General features: G+C 41.7%; 1 protein-coding gene across 1 annotated transcript; it reads left to right on the forward strand.

Annotated features, from left to right (window-relative positions):
* The first annotated feature begins 3,328 nt into the window (after positions 1 to 3,328).
* Positions 3,329 to 18,591, forward strand: LOC114617506 (tax1-binding protein 1 homolog). Its single transcript, XM_028763090.1, is given in 7 exon segments — positions 3,329 to 3,438; positions 15,655 to 16,496; positions 16,499 to 17,152; positions 17,623 to 17,829; positions 17,832 to 17,922; positions 17,983 to 18,290; positions 18,293 to 18,591. Coding segments are annotated over 7 exon segments (2,511 nt in total).
* The last annotated feature ends 1,121 nt before the right edge of the window (positions 18,592 to 19,712 follow it).

The raw sequence follows: 19,712 nt of genomic DNA on the forward strand, positions 1-19,712 counted from the left end.
TGTGAGCCTGACATAGAGGATGCCTAGGCTTCACATGTGGACAGTAAAGCTATTATAGGGATTTCTATTTCTAGGGTTAAATAGAACAGAGAGGCACAGGCCTTCCCCAACATGTTCACATCTGAGTTTTGAAGCAAAAGTTACAATCTCTGAATTCCCTGTTGCATCCACTAGGATGTTTTCTAGTTTATATCTTAGGGATCATGTAACTTTCCCGCAGTAATTGAACTGGTAGTACAACCTGCTGGAGAATTAGTCCTGCCTTTTCCTCCTTTATACAGCCCAGCTCCTTGAGGCCCCTCTCTGGGTCTCCTCCTGCCACACATGCTGTTATCATTTAAGTGGTTAGTGGTATATCAACCATGTGAAAGAATTTGATGATGTTCCAATGATTTAATGATTTCTACCTCAGAGGTGATGTCACTCAGGTCATTGTTGCTCTTCTCCAGTACCTGGACAGTTACTGGTTTATGTGTGGAGATATAGCATGCCAGTTTGACCTCCCTGAATGCACCACAGCTCAGTGACAGAAGATTCAGGAATCATGTTAAAGGATACTCTCTTCACTGGGCTTGTCATAAAACTTGCCTCCATCTCTGCCACTTTATTGTGGGGAAACAGTAGCACCACATGGTGCTAGGAAGAAATATAAAACATCTCAGAAGTTTATAGCTATGAATTTGACATAAAATCTGAGAGACCCCCAAACAACCTAATGATGTACCTTAAGGTCATAGAAAATAAGAAGTCAAGACCCAAAGATTCATACTCTGTGAAGGTGAGATTCTGGAACCTTCCATTACAGTTCCTTGTTTAGTTCTACCTCAATTACATCAAAGGTATTTCCTCTAAAGCCGTGCTTCCAGGGCATTTCCAGAACAACTAGCTCACCCATTCAGCCTTTCAGACTGTTACAGTTAGGATGTCAGCTAAGCTTTGAACTCAGAAAGAAGGAACAAAACATGGATAGAGATCTATTTGTGCCTGATTAAGCATCAGGATTTGGAAAGAGGGAGCAGGGTTCAGCCTTGGATAGGATCTTGTTTGAAGAAGACTGATTGAGGACATCCTTGGTATGTATGGCACAGACAGAATCTTCTTCTGTTTCCCAACAAGGCAAAACAGAAATGTGCTTATGCACAATATGAGTCAAGGATGGATGAGAGAGAGCTCCCTGGGAAATAAAGATTTCATGTTATCCATGAGCACAGAGAGCAGGCAGTGTGACTACCAGAGAGATAAAGAAGAGACCCTAGATCATTTCTGTTGATTTTAATTGGCAGTATGTGCAGAGGGGACGGAGCAAGGCAAGGAAATGCTACTGTAAAAGGTAGGCGTCTGTTTTCCTGTCGAGAGGAATTCTGTCTGGCCTGGCCCTCAGTGAAGAGGGTCATGATGAGAGCCTTGCCCCTGAGGACCTGAGATGCATGAAGGAAGAGGGGGACACTGGGAAGGAAATCAGAATCATGGAATCCCAGGTTTTGTGATAGAAAGAAGCTGTGGTGGGGTCGCCAGGGCACTATACACAGGAGTGTTGTTCAAGGCAGTGCAGTGATGCTGTGTCTGTGAATAGGAGATTCCCAGGTCCACCTGCCAGCCTGTAGATTCAATTCTCCCAGCTGCATTTTCTTTGAGATAACTGATGCTGTGGCCCTTGTGGCATTGTAAGGGGAATGATTGGAGTGGAGGGAGGGGCAAGGAAAGTGTAAATGGAGACACGTTGTTCCTCTATTCCTCTGGCTCACATTCAGTGTTCTGTGCATGTACTATGGTGCTTGAGCATTACAGTCCTAGCATGGGTAGTCATAAGAGAGATGCCTCACTCCTGTGCGTAATCCTCCCTTGTCCTGATACTACATAACTATTTCCAGGTTGTAAACATGGCTGAAAAATGTGGAAGAGATCAAGACACCATCACAATCTATAAAAATGTAAGGAATTTTTGTCTTATGAAATTTTCATACCAGAAAGTGAGCTCATGGTCTGGGCATCTCATTCTGAATATGTTATGAAGGGTGGGATTGGAAGATACCTTGTTGGGTGTGAGACTAAGGAACATAGCATATGTAGGCAACAGAGAGACTATAGGGCTACGGGTCTCATATTTACACAGACTGATGGGCCTCTTCATCTTCTGCTTGGGGCTGATGCTTTCACCTCCTGTCTTTTGCAGTCCAATCAAGCAACTTTTTGGGGCTCCACATCACCTCCCTTATAGGAAGCTAGTCAGAAAATGGATCCCCTTCCTCTCTCTCAGCTGTTGTCTTACCTCAAGGTCTTGGAGGATCTTATACAAAAGAAATTTAGCTTACTTTTATGGGGCATAACATCTGTGTTCTCACAGTTGTGACTACTGCCCAGATATTCAACAGACATAAATCAGTAGAACATAAATCTCTGACATTTTGTAATGCAGGTGGCCCTTCCCAAGATCTAGCTCAGGATCAAGGATTTCCACACTTTTCCCAGGACCAGCCATTGCCTCATCAAGTTGTGACACCAAGCTTAGTAGGTGTGACTGGAAAACCTACCAAGCTCTACAATAAACCAAATACCTCCTTGTTTCTTGAGTAAGACCTTTCGAATAGCATGCACTAACACTGAGAGAGGTACACAGACATCTCTACCAACTAAAACCAGTCCTGGCTACATGGAAAGTATTAGGAAGGCAACATAGGATATGATATCAAAAATTATCAATAAGCTATTAGCAAGCCCATTAGAAACTTGTCCAAGGGCACCCTATACTATAAAGCTATCAGGTCAGCTTCCTTCCTTCCTTAGCACTGTCAGATGCTCCAGCATCATGAGGAGCCAGATAATGAAGGCAAGGCAACTACTGTGGGAGAACAACAAGGAACCCCCCTCAGATTCCTCCCATCCAGGAAACTGACCCAGCTTCAAGGACATTTCCCAGAAAATAGTGATCATTATTGCAAGAACAGGCCTCAGTTCTCCCAGTCTGCCCAGCTCTCCATCCTCAACTCCAAAAGCTACAAATGTAGAAAAAAGATTGGGGTCTGTGCCCACAGGGGTACCCTTAAAGAAGGAATTAGCAAAGTGTGAGATACATAGCATCATCAAGAAGGGCCTTGGTCTAGGAGACAAAGATGTGCCTTTCACCTTCAAGCAGAAGCCCTGGGAAGAGTCTGAAGCCCAGGAACACTGCACTGAGGACAGGCAATCTGTCCTACATGAATCCTGTTGAACATCATTCCTTCCTTGACTACACCCTGCTAAGGTCAGCTTGCCTTCACAGCACTCACTGCCCAACTTACACAATATATGCCAAACACTCAAGACTTCCCAGGGCTTATGTGATGTCTGCATGAGGAAACCTGAGAGGGTGAATACTCAAGAGAACAGAGTCCTGAAGGATAAGATCGAAGTGAAGGATCTCAAGGGGTTTCATCCCCATGACAAGAGGCGCAGAGTCCTGTAAGATCTAGAGCCATAAGCCAGGGAGAAAGGCTTGAGAGTTTTAAGGCCTTCCACACAGAGCTCCACAGAGCTCAAGTATACAACTAAGGCTTGGATACCAGAAAAAGGAGAGACTACTTCTAAAAGCTCTTGGAAGAACATTACAAGGAATATTTTTCAATATGGTGGAAACCTCAGCACAAAATGCAATGGACAGCAGGATTCTCTGGAGAATTCTACCCCCCACCAGCAGCTACTGAGCAGACACACATGGTTGTAACAAGAAAAAAGCTCCTCTACTATATGCTAGCTGTATTGCAATCCCTTGTGAATGTTTGGTTCCAGATCTTGGAGAACATTGAAGGGGACCCATGAAAGGTAAAAAGAAAGTAAAGTGGAAAAATGTTGATATCCAAGCTGGGTGCCTCATTCCACACTTCTGAGGGTCTCTATGACTCAAAACATAGCAGAGCAGCAAGCAGAATGAGCTGTGGCCATGCTAGCCCAGACAAGCACAAACATCCATTTGCAGTTGGAAGTGGAGACAAACTGCAGTCAGGCATTGATGCCCAGAGAGCCTGTGAAAAACAACCAAAGCAAGTGAAGAGAGGAATGGGCTTTGACCTGTTACTTACTCCCAAGGGAAATGAACATCCATGAAGGTACAGGATAACTGGAGACAAGCACAAGCCAGGTCTCACTGTCCAGAGAGCCTGTAACCCAGGTAAAATTAGAATAAAGCTTGGGTTGGGGCACCAACATTCATTCAGATACACACAAATTGGAGACAAAGAGCAGTCAGGTCTTGCCTATAAAACCTTTGACCCACATCAAAGTCAAAAGAAAGGAATGGGCTGTGGCTGATTATAAGTACCAAAGAGAACCATCCAGTCAAGGACAAGGGGAAGTGGATGACAGACGCACTCAGGTGTTGCTGTCCAGGGAGCCTTGGACACCCAGGAGACCTTACCAGAATAGGTAAAGGGGCAGATGATTCAGATCATCTTGCTTTCCCACACTAGGAATTTTCTAGATGTCCCATCTACCCAGCCATGTTTCCCCCATGACTCCTGGTAATAAACTTGGTTTTTTCCTACAAAGAAACTCTTTTCCTTCCTGGAGCTCTTCCTTCCCTGCTCATGACTCTTTCCCAGATAGTAGCTGCTTCCTGGTTCATGCTCCTGCCTTTCAGCACAGTGGTTTCTGTCCTACAGTGATGGAGCAGGGGAAGGTTCTCCATGCATGTTGCTATTAATAGCTTGTATACTTGTTGGGCTCCAGCTCAGGTGTACAGATGTTTCCACTGGCTGGGCTTATTCTCTGGTCCTTTGAAGCCTTTGCATCCATGCCACATAACATGCTATAAATCGAGTCCTGTTACACACATCACTAGAGGCAGCCAGCAGCCTGGTGATTCATCGAACTCTGATGGACCCCTCCATATCCACGCCACATACCAACCTTCAGATTGCAGGCCTCCAAGGCACAGACACTGACTTCTAGCAGTGTAATAAACAGTATCCATGTGAGAGTATGCAGGAAAACTTATTACACAGAAGTACATGTGGGATTTACAGTTGGTTGAGTGGGATTCCTATCAGGGCCACATGGACACCTCCTGTAATCCACAAAAACGCTGGGTACTTAGTACTGTTCCACACCTCGGCCCCACATAAACTTCTAGGTACTGTGTCCTCTGTCCTTCTACCCATTCTGGAGGCACTGCTAGACACCAGGTCTTGGTAAATAACCACCTCCCTCTTGATGACACTCCACATGGACTGTTATGTATCAGGCCCTGTGGCAAGCCAACCCACAGCCTATACTCACTATTATTTCCTGAAGTATCTCACAGAACTATCACTGGAACATTTATACCTACCAGCTCCTGAATAATGCCATGGTGACTTACATTTTTTTATTTTAGCTTAGGCCATAGCTTCCTACCACACAAAAAACAAGTATAACTTCATTAACCCCTTTATTCTAATTCACGTTTGCCATGTCCCATTGCCTCTCATTCAGTACATCTGACTTTCTCCATGCCTGACTGCTGAGTCCCTCCCACCTCTGAACTTTCCCCCAATCCTCTCTCGGTGCAGAAGTCCCAACTTCTTCAGAGATATGTGACTGCAGTTCTTTACTAAAGTCTTTAAGAGAATGCCTTAGGCAGATGAGAAAGGACACAGTGTGCAAAATGCTATACCATTACAGTCCCAGCTGGGTGCCAGTCACTCTAGCAGGCTCCATAACCACCACCACCCCTGCTAAAAATCATCGCCTGCCCGACACTCCCTCCATACTGTCTAGCACCATGGGATCTAAGTGTGAGGTCCAGCTGCACAAACTTCTGCAGCCATACATACACAACTAAGTGCCAAGCCCCACAGATCTCCCACTTTCATAAACCACACATACTGAGTTTGTTGATAGTCCCTCTCCATTGCCACCAAAACTACACTGGAGTAGGTGATGCCCTCCTGTCAAAATTAATAGATATCACACTTTGCTGGACAACAGCCCCAGGCTGACACTTCACAAACAAGACAAGATATCAGAGCCTTCTAGATATATGCTCACCTCTTCTGCCACCCCACATAGACCACTAGGGAACATGCCCAGATGGATACACAGGGGACATTGCCACAGACACACATCTAGGTGTCAGGTCATATAGTGCTCTTACCCCACATACACTGTTAGAAGCAGACCTTGCAAGATATCCCCCTCTGATAATGCCAAAGTCACATGAGTTTGGCAAGTCTTGATGGGCTCATCCTCCCTGGAAGCTGCAAACTGAAATACACTACTTGGTATCACATCCTATTGTATACTTATTCCTAACCAACATTCACTTTTAGGTATTAGCCCCTCCTGGTAGTCTTCCAACAAATCCCAGGTACTCATTAGGTATCAGGCAGCAGCACCCATATCAAACACACACACACACACACACACACACACACACACACACACACACACACTTCACAAAGACTGCTAGTAACCACGTTCTCCTGGATACTGCTCCTTGACCTCTGTCACCACATACACACTGTTATCCACTGGTCTTTGCTTCACAACTTTTGTCCACCCTTCATACATTGTTACCTTGTCTTACTGGACACTACCCCTCACGCTATGATAGGAATAAGGTCCTCTTGAACATGGTCCCTGGAACACTGACACCAAAATTAAAATGTTATTCTTTAGGCCTTGCTAGCTAGACTCAGCACTGTTGCCTTCCATTTTAAATTTACAGTTGTGTCCGGCCTCCTGGACAATTTCCTCAAGTAGCAACACACATACAAGGCTAGGTATCAGACCATAATAGACACAATTCCAACCGCACTAGATCCAAATTTATAGCCCTAGGTCTCAGCCCTCCTCTCCCATCACCACATCACATATACTAACAGGTACCAGGCTCTGCTTGTAAAACCCTAAATGCCTGACAGCATCAGACCCTCACACGATAGCCTCATAGCTTCACCTTCTGTGAACTTGTAGGTATCAATGGTTCATGTCAAACATTCATTCAAGGTTTAGTGACTTATGTAAACATGAGTAAGGTTAGGGATCTTATTTGTGTGAAAATGGTTTTGGCTTTATAAATTATTAAAGCAATATGAATATAATTCTATCTTAAAACAAATTGACAGTTTATTTAAAGCAATCATTTAATTGACATACCTGCATTACTAATACAGACACACTTTGGATCCTGTGAAATTTTTCTTGGTTGAAAACTTTAGTCATGAAGGGGTAAAGTTTACAGCACCTTTGTTCTTCACCAAAAAGAAAGACAGCCTTCTGCTGTGTGGATCAGAGAGAGACATTGACAAGCTCACGATGGCCCTGGCAATCCACAGATCTAGGGTGGGAAAGTGTGTTGTCATTGGTTTGCCAGGGTCTGCAAGGTCAGAATATGCTACTGGAAAATATCTCAGGGAAACACACATAGCCCTCAGATCACGCAGCCTCTGGTTGTGAGCAATCTGATAGAACAGAATCTCTCATACACTGTTACATATCAGGATTTACTAGATGTCCCACCCTCCTGCCATCAAATCATCAAATATATTTTCATCTCCCAGGTCCTGCTGGACTTTCTTTCTCCAGTTGCAGCAGCTCAAAATACACAGGTTAGTGTTCTTCCCCAATGGATGCCCACAATACATTGCTTCCAAATATGCATTGCTATTTACAGGCACGGAGGGTCATCTCCAGCCACCTTTACATATACCTTTTGGGAACCAGGCCTTGCTGAATCAGTTCCCTTTCTGGACATTGCTCCACATATAATTCTAGGTATGAGGCCTTAGAGGAAACCTACCCCTTTAGTCAATTCATATATACTGCCACTTTTCATGATCTGTCTGACACCTCATCTCCAGCAATGTCCATGCCATAAAAGGGAGCTTCTTCCTCACATCATCTGGATGACTAGGAATCAAAGGAAGGATAGCACAGAGATCTAGTGTAGAACCAAACACAACTACACCTGACAAAAAAATCAATGATATGATTCCTAATGATATTCTGCTATTTTCAGAGATCAATAGAATTCCTAGGCAAAGATTCACCAGAGAGATAGCCCAAAATGAAAGTTTCCATCAGATCCCTTCCCGTGGAGCTACGAGAATTCCATAGAAGAGGTGTGCAAGTAACTTCGAGAAACAGGGGGGTTAAAGACACCAGAAGAGCATGGCCTCCAGGATCAACTTGGCAGGCATGGGGAAGGATTCATAGAGATTGAAGCAGTGCATAGGAGAAGGTCCATTAGGTCCTTTGCTTGTATGTTATTGTTGTTGGCTTAGGATTTGGTAGGACAAGTGAGTCATAACTGAGAATGGGGGTATCTCTAACTCTATTCCCTGCTCTTGAGACACTTTTCCACATACTGGTTTCCCTTGCCTATCCATGATGTGGGAGTATGTACGTGGTCTTCTTGAATCTTGTGTTATATTTGGGGGGTAACACTGGGAGGCCTTCTCATTTTGGAGGGGGAGATGGAGGGTTGACCTTGAGGAGAAAGGAAGTGAGGGGGAAATAAACGGATCAGAGGGAGGGGAAGCTGAGGTCAGGGTGTATTATATAAGAGAAGATTAATGAAAAAATTAAAACAAAAAATGAATAAATGACTATAGTATAAAGGAAAGGAAAAAGGTGACTCCAATACTACAATATCATTTTTAGATTGGACACTCAATGAAAAGTTAACAAATTTCAGACTTACACTATACTACTACAAATTAAAATGAACATAACAGTATGTACAGAACACTCTATCAACAAGTTGAAAGTACACATGCTTCTAAGTAAACTATGTAATCTCTAAATAGGTCATACTCTAAAACACACTAAAGTCTTAAAAATTAGGAGGAAATTGGTGTAATTTCATGTATCATGCCAAAGAACAGTAGAAGAAAATCAGAACTGATAACAGGAGAAGTTATACAAATTGTTAGAGAATGGCCATTTCATTCTTAAATGGCTAGTGAGTTGTTCAAAAATCTCACTGACACAATTTTAAAATTCAAGAATAAAATGAAAGTAAAACCATAGGGTTTCTTTTTTAAAAACCTTTGGGATATACCTAAGACAGTTTCAAGAAGAAAACTTGAAGCAATGTGTGCTTGGGTTACCAACAATACAAAGAAACAAAAATCCCAACACAATCTCAAACAAATGACCTAATGGTACATCCTAAGGTCTTAGAAAAACAAAATGAGCTGCCACCCTCTACAAGATGTACAAGGTACGAAATAATACAGAATGGGGCAGAAGCAAATGCAATATAGAGACTAAATGAATGATAAGAAAGGTAAGTATAACAAGAGTTAGATCTTGGCCTTCTGCCTGGGAAGATCATCAACATGTCTGCCTCTTGGAAGACCCAATAGTCTGAAAGCCTCCCAGGGGATCGGCTGCAGGCATGCACACAGATCTCCTAGGAAACCTGCAGAAACCCAGGGACACAGGAGGCAGGCTCAACACAGAGATACACAGGCCAGTTAACACCAGAAATAACCAGATGGTAAGAGGCAAGCACAAGATCATTAGCAACAGAAGCCAATATACTTTGGCACCATCAGAATCCAGTTCTCACACCACAGAAAGCCCAGAATCCACCAACACAACAGAAAAACTGAATTCTGACCTGAAATCCTATCTCATGAAGATAATAAAGTCCTTTTAGGAGGATATAAATAACTCAATGAAAGAAATACAAGAAAACATAGGCAAACAGACAGAACCCTTAAAGTGGAAACAAATAATTCCCTTAAAGAAATACAGGAAAATACAATCAAACAGGTTAAGGAATTGAACAAAGTGGTCCAAGACCTAAGTGTGGAAGTAGAAACAATAAAGAAATCACAAACGGAGGCAACCCTGGAAATGGAAAACCTAGGAAAGAGGTCAGGAGCTACAGATGCAAGTACCAACAACAGAATACAAGACATAAAAGATAGACTCTCAGGCTTAGATTATATTCACAGAACAGTCAAAGAAAATACAAATTCCTATCCCAAAACATCCAGAAAAATCTAAGAAGGTAATGAAAAGACCAAACCTAATAATAGCAATAGAAGAGTGTGAAGATTCCCAGCTCAAAGAACCAGAAAATGTCTTTTACAATATCATAGAAAAAAAAGTACCCTAACGTAAATAATGAAGTGGCTAGAAATGTACAAGAAGCCTATAGGACACCAAATATATTGAACTAGAGTAAAAGTTCTCTCGACACATAATAATCAAAACACTAAATGTACAAAAGGAAGAAAGAATATTGAAAGCTGTAAGAGAAAAAGGCCAAGGAACATGTAAAGGCAGACCTTTCAAATTTGCACAGTACTTCTCAACAGAGTCCCTAAAAGCCAGAAGAGCCTCAACAGAGGTTATGCAGAACCTAAGGAAACACAAATACCAGCTCAGGCTAGTATATTCTCCAAAATTCTCAATCATTATAGATGGAGAAACAAAATTTTCTAAAAACAAAACTAGATTTAAACAATATATATGTTCCAATCCATCTCTATGGAGGTATACTAGAAGGCAAACTTCAACATAAGAAGAGTACCTATACCAAAGATATAACAAGATATTAGTCATTTCAAGACAAAGCAAAAAGGAGATAATCACAGACCCATAATACGACCTACAACATGAATAATAACAGGAACTAAGAATTATCTGTCTTTAATATCTCTCAATATCAATGGACTCAATTATCCACAAAAAAAGACATAAGCTAACAGATTGGATATGCAAACAGGATCCAGCATTTTGCTGAATATAAGAAACATACTGCAATAACAAATACAGACACTACTACCACAGAGTAAAATGCTGGAAAAAAGTCTTACAAGCAAATATTCCCAAGAAACAAGCTAGATTTGTCATCCTAATATCCAATAAAATGCTTTCAACCAAAAGTTTTCAAGCAAAATGGGGAAGGACACTTCATATTTATCAAAGGGAAAATACACCAAGAGGAAGTCTCAGTTCTGAATATCTATGCCCCAAATGCAAGGGCAACCACATTTATAAAAGAAACTTTACTAAAGTTCAAAACACACATTGAACCCAAGACAGTGACAGTGGGAGACTTCAACAACCCACTCTCACCAATGGACAGGTCATTGTAACAGAAACTAAACAGACAAAGTGGAACTAATGCAGGCTATGATCTAAATGGATTTAACAGATATATACAGAACATTTCACCCTAAAACAATAAATATACCTTCTTCTCAGTGAGTCATTGAACCTTCTCCATAATTGACCATATAAACTCTCAAAAAACAAGCCTCAACAGATTTAAAAAAAAAAAGATTGAAATAATCCCATGAATCCTATTAGCTCACTATGGATGAAGACTAGACTTCAATAACAACATAAACACAGAAAATGAACATACCCATGAAAAGTGAATAACTCTATTCAAGGATAAATTAGTTACAGAAGAAATAAAGAAAGAAATTAAAGACTTCCTAGAATTCATTGAAAATAATGGCACAGTATATTCAAATGTATGGGGCAAAATGAAAACAATGCTAAGAGGAAATTTCATATCACTAAGTGAACACATAAAGAAATTAGAGAGATTCTAAATTAATAACTTAACAGCACAACTGAAAGGCCTAGAACAAAAAGAAGCAAAGACACCCAAGGGGAGTAAAAGGCAAGAAATAGTCAAACTCAGGGCCAAAACCAACCCAATATAAACAAAGTGAATGATAAAAAGAATCAACACAGCCAAATGTTCATTCTTTGAGAAAATCAACAAGATAGATAAGCACATAGCCAGGTTAACTAAAGGACACACAGACAGTATCCAAATTAACAAAATCAGAAATAAAAAGGGAAACATAACAATAAAAATTAAGGAAAAAATTTTAAATGATCACATCCTACTACAAAAGTCTATAGTGAACAAAACCAGAAATTCTAGATAAAAAGGATGATTTTCTAGACAGATACCATGCACCAAAGTTAAATCAAGAGCAAGTAAACTATCTGAACAGTCCCATATCTCCTAAGGAAGCAGAAGTCATTAAACTTCCTAAGAAAAAAAAAGTTCAGGGCCAGATGGTTTCAACACAGAGTTCTACCAGACCTTCCAAGAAGAGTTAAACACCAACACTCCTCAAACTATTCCATAAAATAGAAACGGAAGGAACACTATCTATTTCATTCTATGAAGCCACAATTATGCTGATACCCAAACCACACTAAGATCCAACAAAGAATGAGGACTTCAGACCAGTGTTGCTTTTGAGTATCAATGCAAAAATACTCAATAAATTCTAGAAAACTGAGTCCAAGAATACATCAAAACCATGATTCACCACAATCAATAGGCTTCATCCCAGAGATGCAAGGTTGGTTCAATATATGAAAATCCATTAAAGTAATCCACTATATAAACAAACTCAAAGGAAAAAAAAATCACATGATCATCTCATTAGATGTTACAAAGACATTTGACAAAATAGTGTACCTCTTCATATTAAAAGTACTGGAAAGATCAGAAACTCAAGGCCCATACCTAAACATAATAAAATCAATATACAGCAAACCAACAGCCAATATCAAATTAAATGGAGACATACTTGCAGAAATCCCACTAAAATCAGGGACAAGGCAAGACTGACCATTCTCCTGGTATCTATTCAATATAGTTCTCAAAGTGTAGCTACAGTAATAAGACAACAAAAGGAAATCAAGGGGATACAAATCAACAAAGAAGAAGACAAGGTATCACTATTTGCAGATGATATGATAGTACACATAAGTGACACAAAATTTCTATCAAAGAACTTCTGCAGCTGATAAACATCTTCAGTGTAGTGGACACATATAAAATTAACACAAAATAATAAGTAGCTTTCGTTTATGGAAATGATAGAAGGGCTAAGAAACAAATTAGGGAAACAACATACTATTCAATAGTCACTAATATAAAATATCTTGGAGTAACTCTTACCAAACACGTGAAATATCTGTATGAAATCAACTTTAAGTCTCTCAAGAAAGAAATCAAAGAAGAACTCAGAAAATAGATTGATATCCCATGCTCAGGGATTGGTAGGATTAACATAGTCAAATGGCCATTCAACCAAAAGCAATCTACAGATTCAACGCAATATCTATCAAAGTTCCAATACAATTCTTCATGGAAACAGCAATTCTCAATTTCATATGATAAAACAAAAAAATCTAGAATGGCTTAAACAATTCTTAACAATAAAAGAACCTCTAGGAAAATCACCATCCCTGTCCTCAAGCTACACCACAGAGCAATAGTGAAAAAACCAGCATTGTATTGGTAGAGAGGCAGGCAGGTCGATCAATGTAATAGAATTGAAGACCCAGAAATAAATTGACACTCTTATACTCTTGGACTTTGACAAAGAAACCAAAAGCATACAATGGAAAAAAAGAAAGCATCTTCAATAAATGGTGCAGAACTAATTGGTAGTTGGAATATGGAAAAATGAAAATAGTGCTATATTTGTCATCTTGCACAAAGCCCAAGTCCAAGTGGATCAAGGACCTCAGTATAAAACAAGATACACTGAATCTAATAGAAGAGAAAGTGGAAAAGAACCTTGGACTGATTGGCATGGGGCCAAATTTCTTAAATACAACTCAGACTCTATGGTCAAGAATTGATAAATGTGACCTCATGAAACTGAAAAGCTTGTGTATGGCAAAGGACATAGTCAATAGGACAAATTGGCAACCTAAATATTGGGAAAAAATCTTCACTATCCCCACATCTGATAGAGGGCTAATATTTAAAATATATAAAGAATTCAAGAAGCTAACCCCCCAAAACCCAAACAACCCCATCAAAAATGGGGTATGGAGCTAAACAGAGAATTCAAAACAGAGGAATCTGGAATAGCTGAGAAGCACTTAAAGAAATGTTCAGAGTCCTTAGTCATCAGGAAAATGCAAATCAAAATGACCCTGAGATTCTGCCTTACACCAATCAGAATGGCTAAGATCATAAACTAGGCTGACAGCACATATTAGTGAGAATGTGGAAAAAGTGAAACTTTCCTGCATTGCTGATGGGATTGCACACTGGTAGAACCACTAAATAAATCAATCTGAAGGTTCCTCAGAAATTGAAAATAGATCTTTCTGAAGACCCAGCTCTACCATTCTTGGGAATTTACCCAAAAGATGCCTCACCATGCCCACAGGGGCACCTGTACCACTATGTTCATAGCAGCCTTATTTGTGATACTCAGAAGCTGGAAACAACACAGATACCCCACAATGGAAGAATGCATACAGAAAATATGGTTCATTTACACCATGGAATATTATTCACCTATTAAGAATGAGGACATCATGAGATTTACAGGCAAATAGATGGAACTAGAAAATATTCTGAGCAAGGTAACTCAGACCCAAAATGACATGCATGATATATACTCAATAGTAAGTGGATATTAGCCATAAAAGCACAGAATACCTAGGTTACAATTCATAGAAATCAATAAGGTTAACAAGCAGAAGATACCTCAATCTCATTTCAGAGAGAGAAGAAAGAAATCTCAGGGTGGGGATTGGGGGCAGAGAGAGGGAGGGACTTGTGTCAGAGAAGAGACAGGGATGAAAAACTGAAACATGATCATGTACTGGGGTTTCAAGAAAGAGGAATGAAGCCTTGAGGCCAGCAGAATGAATGGATACAGGCAACATTAGGAGATAGGAGGTGGGGGTATACACCAGAAAGTACCAGAGACCTGGGAGGTGAGAAACACTCATGATTTAGATGGGGGGACCTTAGATGAAATGAGGGAAGGAACTTGTAGAGTCCACCTCCAGTAGAATGACAGGGCATCGAGTGGAGGGATGGGGTTGCCATCTCACAGTCAAAAACTCAGTCCCAGAATTGTCCCTGTCTAAAAGAATTGAAGGAATAAAAAATGGAAAAAGACTGAGGGAAAGGAGGTCCAGGGACAAGCCCAAATTGGGATCCAGCTTAAGAGGAGGCTCTAAGGCCTCACACTATTACTGATGCTATGGTGTGCTTACATACAGGAGCCAGCATAGCTGTCCTCTGAAAGGCCCAACAAGCATCTGAAAGCATCAGATGCAGATACATCCAACCAAAGGACTGAAGCCAAGGACTTCTGTGGTTGAATTAGGGAAAACTTGAAGAAGCTGAGGAGGAGAGCGACCCTATAGGAAGGCCAGCAGTCTCAACTAAACTGAATCCCTAAGATCTCTCATACAATGAACCATAGATCAGGCAGCATACACTAGCTGATATGATGCCCCTGACACATATACAGCAGAGGACTGCCTGCCCTGCCTGAGTTAAGAAGAGGCACCTAATCCCTAAGACACTTGAGGCCCCCGGGAGTAGGGAGGTCTGGTGGGATGGGGGAGAAGATGGTTGGGACATCTTCTCGGTGACATGGAAGGAGGAATGGGATGGGGAATGGTCAGAGAGGGATAACAACTGGACTGTAGAAAATGATTTAAAAAATAATACGAATGACACGACTACTGATGAATAGAAATGCAAAGACACCATTACATTTGCAGGCAAACGGGTGAAACAAGAAAACATCACGCCGAGTGAGGTAACCCAGACTCAGTAAGACATGCACAGTAGGTAGTCACTACAAAGTGGACAGTAGAGAGGAGGTGAAGCCTGTCTGCGTTGAGAGGAGGTGGTGGCAGCCGCTGAGGTGGAGGGCGTAGTGTGCCGGGCGGAGGCCCTGACGGATTCACAATACCATCCTTTCAAGAAGTCCCGTTGCAGACTTCCAACTTTGCCCATGTCATCTTTCAAAATGTGGCTAAAAGTTACCTTCCTAATGCACACTTGGAGTGCCATTACCCCGTAACTCCATCCATCCGTCCACACGCCAAAGACTGGGTTGGTATATTCAAGGTTGGCTGGAATACTGCTCGTGAATATTACACATTTTTATGGTCTCCTATGCCTGAAGATTATGTAGAAGGATCAACAGTCAATTGTGTACAAGCATTTCAGGGATATTACCTTCCAAATGATGATGGAGAATTTTATCAGTTCTGTTATGTCACCCATAAGGGTGAAATTCATGGAGCAAGTACTCCTTTCCAGTTTCGAGCTGCTTCTCCAGTTGAAGAGCTGCTCACTATGGAAGATGAAGGAAATTCCGATATGTTGGTGGTGACCACAAAAGCTGGCCTTCTTGAGCTGAAAATTGAGAAGACCCTGAAAGAAAAAGAAGAATTGTTAAAGATGATAGCCATTCTTGAAAAAGAGACAGCACAGCTGAGAGAACAAGTTGGAAGAATGGAGAGAGAGCTGAACCACGAGAAAGGACAGTGTGAGCAACTGCAGGCCGAGCAGGAGGGCCTTCTTGAAGTGTCACAGAGTTTGAGAGTGGAAAATTAAGAGTTTATGAAGAGATACAGTGATGCTACATCTAAAGCTCAACAACTTGAAGAGGACATTATATCAGTGACACATAAAGCAATTGAAAAAGAAACTGAGCTAGACAGTTTGAAGGATAAACTCAAGAAGGCACAGCATGAAAGAGAACAACTTGAATGCAATTGAAGGCAGAAAAGGATGCGAAGGAACTTTATAAGGTACATTTGAAGAATACAAAAATAGAAAATACGAAGCTTGTGTCAGAGATACAGACTTTAAAGAATTTAGATGGGAACAAAGAAAGCATGATTACTCATTTCAAAGAAGAGATTAGCAAACTGCAGTCCTGCTTGGCTGACAAGGAAAATCTGCACAGAACTCTCCCGCTTACAACCACAAATAAAGAAGATACATTATTTTTAAAGGAGCAACTTCGCAAAGCGGAGGAACAAGTCCAGGCAACACAGCACGAGCTTCTCTTTCTGGCTAAAGAGCTCAGTGATGCTGTGAATGTCAGAGATAAAACAATAGCAGATCTGCATACTGCATGCTTGGACAATGAGAGAGTGAAGAAGCAGCTGGCCGACACACTGGCAGAACTCCAGCTACGTGCTGTAAAGAAAGATCAGGAAAAGACTGATACACTGGAACATGAACTGAGAAGAGAAGTTGAAGATCTGAAACTCCGGCTTCAGATGGCTGCAGATCATTACAAAGAAAAGTTTAAGGAATGCCAGAGGCTCCAAAAACAAATAAACAAACTTTCAGACCAGTCAGCCAGTGCTAACGGAGTCTTCACAAAGAAAACTGGGACTCAGCAGAAAGTGAGACCTGGCTGCTTCTTCTGCTTCTTCTGCTGCTTCTTCTGCTTCTTCTGCTTCTTCTGCTTCTTCTGCTTCTTCTGCTTCTTCTGCTGCTTCTGCTGCTTCTTCTTCTGCTTCTTCTGCTTCTTCTGCTTCTTCTGCTTCTGCTTCTGCTGCTTCTGCTTCTGCTTCTACTTCTGCTGCTTCTTTGCTTCTGCTTCTGCTTCTGCTTCTGCTGCTTCTGCTTCTGCTTCTCCTGCTTCTTTGCTTCTGCTGCTGCCTCTGCTGCTTCTGCTTCTGCTGCTGCTGCTGCTGCTTCTTCTTTGCTTCTGCTTCTGCCGCTGCCACTTCCTCTGCTCTCCTCCTCCTGCTCCTGCTTCTGCTCCTGCTTCTGCTCCTGCTCCCTGCTCCCTGCTCTCCCTGCTCTCCCTGCTCTCCCTGCTCTCCTCCCTGCTCTCCTCCCTGCTCTCCTCCCTGCTCTCCCTGCTCTCCCTGCTCTCCCTGCTCTCCCTGCTCCTCCTCCTGCTTCTGCTTCTGCTGTGGATGTAAAACCAGCAGTGTCTTGTGCAGAGACAGATTTTGATGTGTCAATAAAGGATCATGTCTGTGAAATGACTAAAAAAATTGCTGAGAAAATAGAAAAGTATAATAAGTGTAAACAACTCCTGCAGGATGAGAAAACCAAATGCAGTAAATACACTGATGAACTTGCAAAATGGAGCTGAAGTGGAAAGAACAAGTGAAAATTGCTGAAAACATAAAACTTGAACTAGCTGAAGTAGAGGATAATTACAAACTACAGTTGGCAGAGAAAGACAAAGAAATAAATGGTTTGGCTTCATACTTGGAAAATCTCTCAAGGGAGAAGGAACTTACAAAGAGTTTAGAAGATCAAAAAGGAAGGAAAATGGAAGGCCAGAGCCCCCAACAAGTCTCAAAGTGTCTCAACACATGCTCTGAGCAAAATGGGCTCCTTCCGCCACTGTCAAGTGCACAGCCAGTTCTTCAGTATGGCAACCCTTACACAGCACAGGAAACAAGAGATGGAGCAGATGGTGCTTTTTATCCAGATGAGATCCAGAGGCCACCTGTGCGAGTCCCACCTTGGGAAGACAATGTTGTCTGTAGCCAGCCTGCTCAAAACCTTAGCCGGCTGGACGGTTTAGAAGACCTGAGGATAGCGGAGAAGATGAGAATGTGCCCGTTACTCCTGATCCAGCAAACCAGCTTTTACGTCCTCATGGAGCAGGCTTCTGCTTTGATTCCAGCTTTGATGTTCACAAGAAGTGTCCCCTCTATGAATTAATGTTCCCTCCTAACTATGATCAGACCGAATTTGAAGAACATGTTGAAAGTCACTGGAAGGTGTGCCCGATGTGCAGTGAGCAGTTCCCGCCAGACTACGACCAGCAGGGCTTTGAGAGGCATGTTCAGACTCATTTCGATCAGAATGCTCTCAACTTTGACTAGCTTTTAGTAAGAGGTAGTACAATGTAGCAGTTAACTGAGTAACAATATACATCTGGGCAACTCAGTGATTCAAACACAAGATGTGCAGTTTTTTGAGACTATAACTAATACTGTTTAATATCACTTGTTTATTTTCTCAAAAAGAGATTTTAATCACTCTTAAATTCAAAGATCTAAACTGTTGTACATCTGTATTCCTGCCCCTTGGCTAGCTACAATAAATGGGTTAACAACCAAAAAAAAAAAAAACCAAACCAATCTCAAACAGAGGCTAAGGAGATTGCCGGGTGTCACTTTCAGGTTCCTCCTCTACACTTTCCTGATCAAGAACTTCTTTAGAGTGTGCTGTCACTAGGGTACAGCTTTGGCTACAATAAATCCAGTTTTAATCTGTTTTAAAAAGAAGTGGACATTAGCTACAAAATACAGAATAACTACTCCTCAATCGACAGAGTCAGAGAAACTAAAGAACATGGGTGGCCCAAGAGAGGTTGATTAAGTCTGATTCAGAAGAAACATTACAATAGACACCAGAGGTGGAGGGAGGGAGAGAACTGGGTGAGAGAGGGGTTCATGAGTGGCAGATGGAACCAGATGCAAACACCCAATGCCCAACACTAGGCAGGGCTTGGGGAGTCTTGTGGAAGGGTTGGAGTGAGAACTGAGGGATCCAGAAGGTCGAGGACACCAGCAGACGACCTACATAGTCAACTAACTGGGGCCCCATGGGGGCTCACAGGGATTGAACCACCAACCAAAGTGCTTGCAGAGGTTGAAAGTAGGGCCCACTACACCTTTGTAGCAGATGTGCAGCTTAGTGTTCATGGGGATCCCCTAAAATTTGATCGGGAACTGTCTCTGACTCAGTTGCCAGCTTTTGGATTCCCTTCCCTCACCTGGACTGCCTGGGTGGGCCTCAGTGGGACAGGATGTACTCCTTCCAGTTGATTGTTGAGGCTGGTTGACATCCAAGAGGGTAAGTCTCTCCTCTCTGAGAAGGAAACAGAGTAATGTGGAAAGTGATTTATGAAGTCATTAATATGACTGGAAGAAGGAACTACAATCAGAATGCAAAGTGAATAAAATTTAATGGGAAAAAATAACTCAAACAGCACAGAAAA

Source organism: Grammomys surdaster, unplaced genomic scaffold (genome assembly GCF_004785775.1).
Source record: "Grammomys surdaster isolate TR1022 unplaced genomic scaffold, NIH_TR_1.0 137, whole genome shotgun sequence".
Classification (NCBI taxonomy): domain Eukaryota; kingdom Metazoa; phylum Chordata; class Mammalia; order Rodentia; family Muridae; genus Grammomys; species Grammomys surdaster.